General features: G+C 43.2%; 1 protein-coding gene across 3 annotated transcripts in view; it reads right to left on the reverse strand.

Annotated features, from left to right (window-relative positions):
* Positions 1–565: 565 nt before the first annotated feature.
* The window catches only part of ebf1a (EBF transcription factor 1a), a 52,871-nt gene continuing 39,993 nt past the window's right edge, over positions 566–13,443 (reverse strand). Inside the window, exons 11-17 of one of the 3 annotated variants that reach the window (XM_020596263.1) lie at positions 11,124–11,212; positions 7,672–7,737; positions 6,920–7,082; positions 5,547–5,726; positions 3,367–3,564; positions 3,049–3,117; positions 566–1,876 (exon numbers count right to left, since the gene is read on the reverse strand). In XM_020596263.1, the coding sequence (XP_020451919.1) occupies positions 3,050–3,117; positions 3,367–3,564; positions 5,547–5,726; positions 6,920–7,082; positions 7,672–7,737; positions 11,124–11,212 (764 nt within the window). In that variant the 3' untranslated portion in view covers positions 566–1,876; position 3,049. Of the gene's footprint in view, positions 1,880–3,048; positions 3,118–3,366; positions 3,565–5,546; positions 5,727–6,919; positions 7,083–7,671; positions 7,738–11,123; positions 11,213–13,443 lie in introns of all 3 variants that reach the window. The other 2 variants (XM_020596272.1, XM_020596280.1) reach the window with 2 other exon arrangements.

Raw genomic sequence — 13,443 nt, forward strand, 5'->3', positions numbered from 1 at the left:
TTCCTCTGTGGCAACAGACAATTGTGGTGAGGGTAGAAAACTGTACAAGTGATTGAATGAAGAATGGGTTTGCATTGTTAAGGCATCTAGACTGCTGGTAAAGATTACAGTGGCAGAAAGAAAGAAAGAAAGAGTATATAGATACAGTATGTAAGCAGGCATAAATAACACAGGAAAAAAAGAACAGAGGGGAAAAAGAGGAACACAAAGAAAGAAAAACAAAGAAAGAAAAACACAAAGCAATTTCTTAGTTCTCTTGGTTTGCGCACACACACAAAAAAGTGTCACTCAAGAGAATAACCCATGCATATTATCAAGAACTGTATCAATCTGAAAACCTCAGTTCAAACAAAAAGATATAGATTTACAGTATATATTAATGTGTGTATATATTCTTAAAAAATCTACTCCAACCAAACTCTGAATAAGATGCTACTTTTTTGCCGTACAATAAACATTTTCATAAGGAAAAAAAACAAAGTTTTTTTTAATTAATTTACAAATAATACAAAAATAGACAATAGCATGTTTTGAATCAGCATATGAAAGCATGGTATACAAGCAACATACAAAACAAAAGAATTTTAAAAAGTCACATTTAAATAGTGAGACAACAGTAAATAATGCAACAAAACACAGTGAAATATGTTCACTTTTTGTATTACACAACACAACTAAACAAAAGTGAAAGGCAATGTACAAATGCAAGGGATAAATACATTATTTATAGGATATTTTACATACAATCCTCCTTTTGTATCCAAATCCACATTTCTCACGTTTATCAGATGAGTTATTGACAACACACAGTAACTATCTTCTGTACTGAGAAGCTGCCTTAAGACATTTAATGTTTACATTTTAAACTATAGCTATTGCAAAAAGAAATGTCAAATGAAAAATTCAACTTTTTTAATATGCAAAAATAGATCACATATATCACACATTTATTCTTATTTAATATTTGTTAGACTCCGTCAGTACAGTGCTGGCTGGACGCACACATCCTCTGGCTTTTAAAGTCTTCACTAAAATTTCCGACAAAAATGGCAATTGTGGCTAAATCATCATCTTTTCTTCATATGACAAGCAGAAAAGCATATTGCAAACAGCTCAGTCCTCACAGTTTTATGAAAATTCAAACAAACAAACCAAGCAAAGAGAAAGTGAGAGAACAAATGGTTCTGATGTTGAAATAGCGTAGCACAACTTTAATACACAATGTTTCATTTTAAATGGGATAATTAGCAGCAAAACAAAAGGGGTAGACTGTGTTATTTCGTGTATTTCTTTTTTTTGTTCTTCTTTTTTGTGCTGATGACCTTCGTTCCATTTGGTCACTGTGTTGTGAAGTGGTTTTATGCCGGCTGAGCTGAAGAAAGCATCCTCTATTGTGACAGATGTTACGTAAACTTCATGGCCAAACCAACTCTTCACTGTTGTTTGTGTGAGTTATGGATTGCAATGGGCACTAGGCCTCTGGTAATCAAGCCCAAACCTTAGAGGCATAAACATAAAGATAAATAAATGCTCTTTTCATGAGGTTGGCGTCACACTGTGGGCAAACTATCAGTTTCTACACACTCCATCCAACGTGGTGTCAGAGAAGCTACACTAATTCAACCAAGAGGGAAATAACATCACAAAGGTTCATATTGTCCCTTTTTTCTTGTCCCCTATCCCTTCAGATGAAGATCCAGTGGAAAGGCCTGAGTTTAACAGAGTCTTGCATCTTATCTTGACTTCCTTCAGTTCAGCTCCGGAGCATAACAGAGACCTAGCCAGACTCCACTACTGTGTCTTTTCCTTTTAACATTTCCAAATCTCCAGCTATCCCAGATCCTCTACATGGGTGGAATGATCATCCCGGGAATAGCTGCTTTGTGGGAAAAGAGGGGGAGGGACAAGGAGCAATTGGTAAAGAAAGAGAGAGAGGTCAGTCATGTGATTCCTGGGTTTCATCTGTCATCACAACAGTCACATAACAGAAATGTGCTCCAGCATCTGGCGAACAAAGACAACTCTCCCTCATTATCTCTTCATTCTGAGGGCCCCCGAAATCAAAACATTTTTCCTCCGCTGCGCTGTTAACTTGGTGCTCACCGACAACATTGTTCAACTTTTCAAAGGCTCTCCAAATAGCTTCATATAGAGCTGACACTGTTAATTGTTAGCAGTTACAGTGTATAAGCCAATTGTGCATCATGGAGCATAATTAAAACAAGAGAGAGAGAGAATGTGGTGACTTGGTATGACAGAAATGATGAAATTATGCCCAGCAGTCAAACATGAAAAAGGAATTCATAAGCCTTTCATTGGAAGCTTTATTCACATTTTTACCTTATGGTATCTTCTCCTGCTTTGCAACTAACTCCTAAGTTCATCTCCTTACTTCCACCCCCTCATCACCCCCTTTCCCTTCCCCCCGTATCTCTACAGAAACTATCATAGGGAGGAATTTTTCATATAACATATCGGCTCCCTATTGATTCCCCTCTCTCTTCAATCCACTAATTCCTTGGTTATTTCCTAAATGTCTCCAGCTTGTTGGGATTAACAGAATGGTGTATGTGTGTGTGTAGGGGTGTGCGTGTGTCAGTGTGATCAGCACACAGTGGCCACTGGCCCTCGGGTCAGCGTGGTCAGCGCTCATCAACGCCGACAGAGGAAGCGAGGAAGTGCTTAGCTTGGGGCTCTGATAAAGTTTCCCATCCATCATTTCTCTCTCTCAGGATCTCAACACCATACAACATCCTGTCTGCACGAACAGACCCCGCACTGCGTTCAGTGGAAATGAGAGAAGAGGAATGACTGATGGTGGCTTAACATCCCCAAGCACCCCCTCCTCTTCAGTGAAACACCCATTGGAGCACAGGCAGGAAGCAGGAAGTGAAAACAGGAAATGGAACACATATGGCGTGGCATGACAAAAACGGATACGAGAAGAAAGGACAGGGCAGGATGAGCTGCTGGTACAAATGAGCTGTGGGATTGTATGGAGCAGAAAGAAAACAGAGAAAGAGAAAATGAAAGAGAGGGATAACGTACTTCAGGAGAAGGCCAGGCCCTGCAGAGAGCTGGCTGATGAGTACTTGCTAGAGTCCACAAAAGACTGATCTACAGTGAGGAAGGAGATTAGAGGGGTTTCAAGAGGGTAAAGAAAGAAAAAAACAAGAGGAGGAAAAGGAAGATGGGGCAAAGAATTGGGAGTGAACAATTGTTATCTTAAAGATTTAACAAAAAGTAGTAAGCTTGAGGATGAATGTTTCTCAATAAATATACATTTTATTACTGGAAACTGTTAAGCTGCACATAAACAGTAGGTCCTGATTCATTAGATACCATGTAAATACTTGCAGGCCTCACCTTGCAGGCTGTTAGCATTAGCGCTGGTGCACGTAGGCGGAGGGGAGTTCTGGGGTCGCACGACGGGGGCGAAGGCGCTCTTCTGCTTGACCGCGGCAGACACCATGTTGGCTGGAGAGAAGGAGAAGATGCCGGAAGAGCTGCTGCAGTTGGAGGGCAGGCTGGTCGATGAGGCCATGGTGGGGCTTGATGGAACAACTGAGAGAAGAGAAATGAGTAGGAAAGGGGGGTTAAGGGGGGGTCATACAGAGAGCATCAGGGAAATAGGACATGGAAGAAAGATGAAGATGGAAGGGGGAGACACGGGGTTAGAGAGAGGGCCGAGGGCAGAGGACAGGTAGATGGGACGAACAGAAAGGGACTGGTCAATGGACGATGGCAGGAGGGATAATATGTTGGACTCAGATAAGCTGGCTGAGACTATTTGTTATTAAGTGATCACCTGGCAATAACATATTCCATAGCTAAGTCAAAAAATGCATTTAGGTGCAAGCCTGCACTAAAAACAGTCCAAAGCATTTCTTTTCCTCTAATGAGTTGATGACTCTTTCTGCGCCTAAGTGTTGCAACAACTTGATAAACATCTCGCGGCAAACGTTGGATGCTGTACTAGCAATTTGTTTTCAGGGCAACTTAACACAAAGCTCTCCCACATCATCTTTATCACAGATAATCATGCCAGAGATTTCATACAACAGCCAGGGCCAGCCACTCCAATAGATACAGCAAATGGGCTGATAACATCTAAAGCATTTCTTCATATCCTCTTTGTGTTTTTATTGCCACCATCATAAACACAGTGTAATCAGTCATAGCTATATGTCCATATATAACAATCAGCCTCATAATATGACAATTACAGGCCAAAAAGTGACACAGCCAAATTCTGTAGATGTTTGGTTATGGAGGGGGCTACCCAGAGGGCAAGTTGGTGAACTGCTAGCTCTTGTCACACAGTCTCATAGTGTTATATCTAAGCTTCTTTCTATTTTATTTTTACTGAACTGTCTGTGTACCCTTGGCATTTTGTTCCCATGATTGTACTCTGGTGACTCTTAGCTAGCTTTTTCTTTTTTGGATTATCACACCAGTCATTTCCTCAAAGGTCAGCACCATCAAGATGGCTTTCTGTTGGTCAATGGCACCAATGTGTGCTTCAAGGTTTACCAAAGTTGAGCTCCAATGATCATCACAATTCAAATAAACTAACAAATCAATTCAAATAAATTTAGCTTTTTTTAAATACTGGTGTGACCAGGCCTTGGAGCCTTAAGGTTGTGAAATCATAATATAAATTTGTTCCACATTATAACTAGCACTCTGGATGCAGTTTTTTTTTTACAGTCATTATAAAAGGGCTACAAAAATAATTCTGTGAAACATTTGCATTTTTCAAAATAAGGCTTTAGAAAAGATAGGTGTTTACTGTTGTTACAAATTGCTGCATGCATGCCAACAATTGTGAGGCAAAGATGATCAGGAATTCTCCTTTTGACACCCTCCCATCTATCCACTTCTCCTGAGTTTGTCTTTTGTCTGCTAATACACTAAGAGCATTTTACCCCTCAGTGATTTTACAATCGGCCGAGTCGTATTTCACCTGCCCTCTGATATCTGCTTCTGCCTTTATTGTTGTTATTATCCAACACTTAGCTTTTATGGCTTTTCCTGACAAATCCTCGCAATAAAGTCATAATCCATTTATGAAGGGGTCTAACCAATCAATTAAGGAAAATTGGACCTACAAAGGCAGGCCGAGGGGCCATTGATTGAAAGTGTCTGTGTGGGGCCGATGAGCCTGTTAAAATACTTGTTAACACCCAGGAATCAAAGAGCTGAAATGGAATTGCTTCTCTAGCAATTAGTTTATTGATTTAATCAAGGGTCTTTAATGTAGAGTGTGAATGTGTGTGTGTGTCAGGGGGATGCTAGGTGATTTGCTCCTCTGACCAATAAAGTGGGGATTTGCGTTTGACTCTGTTCTTACAGAAACAGATGAGCCAGCAGAACTGCATGACATTCTTTTTGTGTGTCACTTCTTGTTTCCACCTCCCTTTCTCACTTCCTGCCAAAAACATTTTATGTTCACACAGGCCCGATTCATTCTTTTTCACCTCTTGCGCCTTCAGTTTGTCATCCCTCTTTTGGTTTTGGATTTTGGATGGCATGTATTTACTCACTAGCATAGGGCGAGTTGCCTGCAGATCCATTGAGGAAGTTGGGCGAGGTGCCCAAGGTTGCCATGCCAGAGTTAGCATAGCCATTCATGCTAGTGGAGACAGAGCTGTAGCTACTCTGCTGGGGTGTGGAGCTGGGGACATAACCATGAGGGGACACACTGCTTGTACTCCTACTGAAACCTATGGACAGGAAGAGAGAGGAAGACAGAGATAGAATAGATGTTAGGGATATAGCAGATGGCAGACAAAACAAAATGAGAAAGCCTACATGCAGTGCTGCCAAATACTCTTTTCCCTATGTGGCTAATGGACATAGCAATATAAGCCAAAAGAAATTTTTGAAAAATCTTAGACAGCATATGGCAGAGAGGGAAAGCAATGAACAGAGCACAGGGGAAACTAACTGCGATCCAACTAGTGAAATAAGAAGCCTTTAACCTTACTGGATCCTCTCCAAAATGAGATATATAGATGTATAATGATAAGGTAATTAACACTAAAAGGCGTCTGCAGCTTGCTTGTAATATATTAAGAATAAAGCCAGTGTTTCTGACGGGACCTTTCTCTCCCTTATCCTTTACAGGGGCAGGGAACAGAAGGAAGGCAAGATGGAAAGAAGACTATAAATATACCTCTCAGGTCAAACATGCTGACACTGGAGAAAAAAAAAAACAGCTGGAATTGAACATTAGACATTTCTGCTCTCTAGTGCAACAGAGCTACGTTTCACTAATGTAGTATTCTCTTCTTCTATAATGACACACCACAGGTTCACTATTCTCATCTGCTACAAGTTGTAAGCCAGAAGCCAAGCAGCTGATATCAGTTGTTTTCTTCATATCTGAAGATGCTTATAAGTGAAGATGAAGGGCAGAGGAAGAGGCAAAGATTGCAAGTATGGAGACGCATCCAGAGGCTAATCCATCCACTCCCCTCTCCTTCCCCTGATACATGTGATGAATCACCACTGACTGCACCCACATCTCTCTCTGTCAGACAGGGGCCGACCCCAGTCTAATATACACACCCCCAGGACCCACTCATATTTCTCCATCGCACTCCATCCATGGCTCCCTTTTTCTCCATTCTTCACTCTCACCTTCGTTTTTTCCTCATCTCAAGTTTTCTCTGTTTGTTGCTGCTCCCTCCCCGTGCTCCTCCTCTTCTTCCTGTCCTCCTTTTTTTTTCAAAGGTTCTTCCTTATTTGTTTCAGGCTCTTAAATCATCCTCTATAAATTTCCTACATGAAAAATAAACCTTTCCTATCACACTACTTGTCTTTACTATCTACTCATAAATAAATTTAAAAAATCATTTTTTGCAACATTTACTATCTTAATAAATGCTAATTGTTTCCTGTTGCATTTGCTCACCCTGATTAGCTGTTTGTGCCACCTCTGAACCAGTGAATGAGTTTACGGCCATCATGCCAGCATGGACGGAGCTGCTGCCAAGACTGGCTAGCTGGTTGTGCCCCCGTGGCACTGTTGTGTACAGGGCCTCTGCGATATCAGCTGCTCGTTTCAGAATCATCTCCTGACAATGAGGGAGAGAAAAAAGAAAAAGCTATGGTTAGCAACAGAGACAGGAGAGGAGAGAGAAAATATGCTCTTGCTGTAGGCTTTCTGGTCTCACAAGGTTGCTAGAGATCCACTCAAGATATTGCACATGTAAACCTAGCAGGCTCAGTGGTTTTTATCAGTGGTCACTGGGAGTGGTGGGATCGGTTCCAGTAAATGGAAGAAAGGCTTATTAATACACTCATCAAATCTTCAGCCTGCCTCTTCCTCTCTGCCTCCCTGCTTTGTGCTCCTCCTTCAAAGTCCACTGTTAATCCCACCTTCTCATCTGTTTTCCCCTATTGCCCTCTCCTCCTTCTACATTTAGTTTTCATTGCATTTCTTCTTCCTTACTCCATGGCATATGAGCTGGTAAAAGCACTAACACATCCCATGTGTGTGGTTGCGAGTCCCAGAGCTTGTGTGAATGTGGCAGGATACTGTGGAGCTAATGGAGATGCTGCCTTTGATGCTGCCAGTTAGCCAGAACCACAAACATCATCTTCTCTAAGTAAAGATATTGATATTTGTGTACATGCTCCTGTGTTTTTTCCTGGTGTGTTTACCTGGTTATTGTGAGGCATCCCGTACAAGGCCTCTACTAGGTCTGCTGCTCTCTTTAATATCACCTCCTACAATAAAGCGCAGAAAGAAGAAGGGGATTGATCATGAGTGTAACGACTCAAAGAGTTCAGTCACTTTTATTACATTTCACTTCTTACATTATGCTGTGAATGCAGAACAGAGACTGTGGGAGAGGAAAGAGGCAGACAGAGGAAGGGAGAGGAAGAGAAATGGGCCTGTCCCAGCACTTTGTTACTAGCTGGGCAGTTTGGGAGAGCAGAGGGAAGATACTGTTATCTGTGAATAAAACATGAGCCTATATCTCTCTATCAGTCAACCATCTTCTACACCTTCTCCTCCCCTACTGTCACTGCCAGATCATGAATGTACTGCACATGATCACACATCAATCTCATTTAACACAACATATCATCAGGTTGATGGCTACACAAGTCCCCTCATCAGTGGGGACACACCCGTCCCCTGCCCTGTATTAACCCTGGTAATGATCCGAGTGAACGGCCCTGCATCCACTTTGTATGACAAATGCAGAACATCATTGCTCAGGTGAAAACCGCCGAGTGGAATTTCCCACATCAAACATTTATCCTAACGTAGTGTTTCTCCATGCTCATTTTCTATTGCTTACCCTCCTTTCTCTGCTCTCTCTGTCTCTATTCTTTGCCTCCTTGAGTGTATGAGTGTGTGACTCCAGGCAGTCGTTATATGCGTGTGTGTGTGATGTAGACACCTACAGCCCTACGAAACCCTTTTTAAAAGTTAATGTGCCAGGGCCAGGATATATGCTGGAGGCACGACAACCAGAAAATTGCAGCCCCCTCCTCTCCAACCTTCTTCTCGTTTCTTTCTCTCCCTCCTTCCCTTCCACTGGCGCACACACACCGTGTGCTATACCCTCCCGTGTGTATCCCTCTCTGTGAACAAGCCCTGGAGCATGTGTGCTCTCTGTTCCGTGACACACTGCCTTTCAATCAGACCTCATATCTCACACACACACACACACACACATTCACAGACACACACGCAGCCACGCTGTCGAGCACGCCCAGGACATGACGAGAGGGTCAGCAAAGCAATAAAGATTGTAGAGCGCTGTCCGAGGTGCTAAATTCACTCAATAATGGGAGTGCTGCCTCTGTGTTAACCTCCCATTACTAGCACTATTTGGGGGAGGCAGAGAGTGAAGCAGGGGGAAGAGGAGGGGAGACGGAAAGAGGGGAGACTGGAGAGGATGCCTGCTCGAGGTGATTGAGAGATGTAGAGGCCCTAGGTAGGTAAGTGGTTCTTTAGTATGTATGCACCGCTCCTCGCTTCCTTCTCTCTGCTTTTCCTCGACGCACCGTGCCTCCCAGGGATTACTAGATAGGTAGATGGATGGATGAAGGAAGGGAGGGAGGAAGAGGAGGAAGAAGAGGAAAAAAGGGGGGGAGGAGGGGAAATGAGGGAAGTGTGAAGCATTAGGACACAAACAGATGCCCAGCTGGAGTGTAGCTGTGTTCAGGGAGGACACGTGAAACCTCATTCACTTCATCTAATTTTTTTTGTGCCTCTCTCTGCACCAGCTACGAGTCTCAAAGACTTTCAGCTCATTCTCCTCAAGGCCTATACACTCCATCTCTGATCTCCCCCTCCAATCTCTCCTCACCTGTGTTTCCAAGCTACTTTCTATTGTTTCCCTTTTCTTCGTTCTCTCTTCCATTCTCTCTATTAATCACTTTCCCGTGGTCCTGTGCCCTGTCTGTACCTATCAGTCTCTCGTTAGCAAAGGGATCTGTCCAGCAGCTAAACGCGATTAGGCAGTGCTCCAGAGTCATTCTGATAAACAGATAAATGTGGTTAGCGCCGTGCTGCCTCCTTAGCTCTGCTGCTGTAAGGGGAGACCATTTCCTGGGTGCAGGGTCTCTTCCCGTAAACTCAGGCCCACAGAGACGTCAACAGGAAGGGGAACCTGATCCAGAGCAGAGCCTGGCCTCGTCTGGCAGGGCGGTCACTCATTAGCTGGCCCCAGACCCCCAGCTCCACCACAGCCTTAGCTAAACACCCTGCAGTCTGGCTACCCAGCACTCCCTCCTCACTCTGACGGCCTGACTATTAGCTACAGCACAGTATGGAGGCTGTTTTCAGCTGGACACTGGATCATTACAACAACATACAGAGCAAGAACAGGCAATGGCAGATAACCTGCCTGTTCCCTTCTCAGTATGTGTGAGGATTCATTAAGAATCCCTTTACAGATCGTGCACTTAGAATGAAATACATTATATTCCCAATCAATTTAACCTTAAAAAAATGACTGGAGAACAGCCACAAAGAAGCTTTGCTGTGACTGTACATTTATATTTCAAGAAGTTGCCAGTGTATGCCCCTCTCCTGCCCCTCTCTCTAATGATTGAGCCCAACACTTGAGAGAAGTGTGGTCAACAAACTGTTATTACTTCAATAAAGGCACAAATCAATAGAGCTGAAATGAACAACCAGGCCTGCCAGCTATCGCTGTTCATTTAGAAGAGAAAGAGACACCACCGAGCAAGGGAGGAAGAGGAGGAGAAGAAAAGAGATGGATGGATACAAAGATATTTAGAGAGATACAGGGGGTTGATAGGCTAAAGACCAGAACTCACCAGGACAAGTCTTGTATCCACCAGACATGACACACAGTGAGCACAAGTGATTTCTCTGTCTTCCTTCTACATCTACCTGGGCCCTCCATCTCTGCCTCATGGTGGCTCCCCTCCACTGTGTGCGTGTGTGTGTGTGTGTGTGTGTGTGTGTGTGTGTGTGTGTGTGTGTGTGTGTGTGTGTGTGTGTGTGTGTGTGTGTGTGTGTGTGTGTGTGTGTGCGCACATATGCACAGAGATGTGTGTAAGTGTATTTCTCTGTGTATGTATGTGTGTGTACGCTGGTTTATGTGTGCACTGGAAGTAATAAAGTCCACCCGGGGTTGACTTCGATCCACTGACCCAGCAGGAGGTAGGACTGGACAGCGATGATGGATCACCTAACCTGCTTCTGCCTCTCTCTTCCTCTCGCCCCTCAACCTCCTTTCCTCTCTCTCCCTTCTCCCCCCCTTCATCTATTCCTTTCCTCTCCCACTTTGCTAGTCTAAATGACCTTATACTCAGTAGAAGGATGAATAGAGTTGACTTATATCTGCTGTGCAAATAAAATGTTTATTTGAGTAGAAAATGACCATAAACATATGATAAAATGTTTATGTGCATAGATGGGGTCATATACTGCCTGGAGCACATAATCCTTCCTCTGTATGTTAGGTCATGCTGCCCTTGTGCCATGTATATCCATATGTGCTATGAAACCCTAGAAGATGTCAATATGACTCTGTACCAGTGTTACCAAGACAAATTACTATAAAATAATTGCATGTGTTGACCAGCATGAGCGTAGACACATGAGAGGAGCGGAGGCACTGTACCTTGGGTAATCTCTCTTGGTCTCCGGGGTGTCTGGGGATGACCTTTTGTAACCTCTGGAAGCCATAGTCTATGGTTGGCTCATTCAGTGCTGAACACAAACAGAAAAAGAGGCAGATAAATAAAGTTTAATGCTTAATTTTTAATAACGAAAACACCTACAGTTCAAGAGCAACTGAGAGACACAGCAGGAGAAACAAGTGACAGCAGAAATGACAAAATTAAGCACGCTTTTACATAAAAATTTCAAGATTAAACATGCTGAAAATGTGGGTGTTCTCTATTAAGTCTGGTGTGTGTCTTTGTTTGGCTGTGATGTAATGAATCTCTCTCTGTCGCCTGCTTTGGTGGTTAATAAAAAGACTGTCAGGAATCAGCCAGAGTGTATGTGTGTCTCTGTGTATGTATGTATGTGTGTGTGTATGTCCTGTGGTCTTACGTTGATCAGCGACTAATATAAGCAATTACAGAGCCTGGTTCCAATATAACAAAGGCTTGATCGCTCCGGGGAACAAGCTAAACACACACACAGACACACACACACACACACACACACACACACACACACACACAGAGACACATACATTCACATGCACGCACACAGAGTCAGATCATCCAGGCAGCAGGGAGAAAGCACTCTCTCGGCATGCAGTGGTCGTGCTACGGTAATTGAATATGAGAAGATTTACCATGAATATTTAAACATTAGAATAAATACAATGAAGATCTGAGGCTTATAGTACAAACACTTCAGAGGAGGATTGTTGGATAAGTGCTCTCTGCACATAATTCATTCCTAATGTACTCTCTCTCCCTCTGTCTGTCTTTTACCCTCCTCCCCTTTGTCTCTTTGTGGGGAAGTCAGTGTACACACAGTCAACGGTTAACAGTCTTGGCTACTTTTCTGGTCTACATATAAGATGCTGCTTCTCTACAGAATTTGTGACCAGGTATGTGACTGTGAGATGTGTGTATTTGTACATAAAAAGTGAAAGAAAAGGAGCCATTATGCGTGACGACTGCATGTTTGTGTCTGTGATATCCGTCTGTTTCCCCTGTGGGTTGCAGCTTGGACGTTTCCTGAGGGCTGATGCCCTGCTCGCCTCACATCTGAGCAGCCAGGCTGACTAGGCGGCCCCCAGAAAAAGACCCCTAGAGGCTATGTGTGCAAGCTGTCCTGCTGGACCTCTAGTGACTTCACCAAGGCTCTTCTCGCTAGCTCAAACACACAAGCCACAAAGAAAGCAAAGGAGCAGGAATCGGTGATGCTCTGTTTTGGCAACACAAACGTATTTGGACAGCGATCCCAGTGGGCTGTTCCAGTAATCCATAAGAGTGAAAGAAAGGAAAGGTGAAAAGCTAGAAGCAAGGAGAGGAAAAAGAAAAAGCAGAGATGCCACAGGCAGGCTCAACTTCTGAAGAATGACTCACATTACAAGCCAGCTGGTCCACTGATAAAATAAGCCAAAACAATGAGATGATCACATGCAACAAATAAAGTATGAATTATTTCTGAGGACAAATATTTGACATTACTTCCCTATTCTCTGATCTTCTCTAAAGCCTTAAGGAGGATTTGCCCTGGATTAGGCCTTTAGTCTGAGGAGGGGATTGTTACAACAACATCCCCTCTTTCGTTTCAAAGGCTTTTGTTTTTATGATGAATTTTTTATCAGTTCTCCACAATGTGCCAAATGAGCCTCGAGTGAACAATAGCATAAAAAACCCCAAGCCGTAGAGAGATACCCTGTATTACAAATAAAGAGACAATTTTGGTAATTGAGAAAGGAAGTGATATTGTCTCTGCTCGTTTTCAAGGACCATAAACCAGAGGAGGAGTGGGGGACAACGTGCACCACTAACTACCTGGCTGTGTCTCTTTGGGGATTATCTTGGCATTTTACGCTCTTACATCTATGCTCAATATCTCATATTTCACAACAGGAATTAGTGCTGAGAGAAGTAAAAAAAAAAACCTCTCCTGAATCAAAAGAGAAGTGGTGTGCCTGTACACACCAGGTTTCAAAGCACACACTTCTATCCAGGTATATTTATAATCCTTAGCTGTCGCTCTCCAGAAGAGCAAATCAAAGCTAGTAAAACATAACTGCCATAAATAAATGAATAGATGAGCAGCAGCCGTGGACTGGAGGGATTCACCTAGCAATCACCCACATCAGATCAGATCAATGCTCATGGAAATTTCATGAAGCCTCGAATCCACACCGCTTCATATTTCACTATAATAACCCACAGAGCTGCAGGGGGAGTGTGTATGAAGGGGTGAGGGGGTAAGAGAAGGCAAAGAGGAGGAGAGGGTGG

This window comes from Monopterus albus, unplaced genomic scaffold (assembly GCF_001952655.1).
Source record: "Monopterus albus unplaced genomic scaffold, M_albus_1.0 scaffold2.1, whole genome shotgun sequence".
Taxonomy (NCBI): Eukaryota; Metazoa; Chordata; class Actinopteri; order Synbranchiformes; family Synbranchidae; genus Monopterus; species Monopterus albus.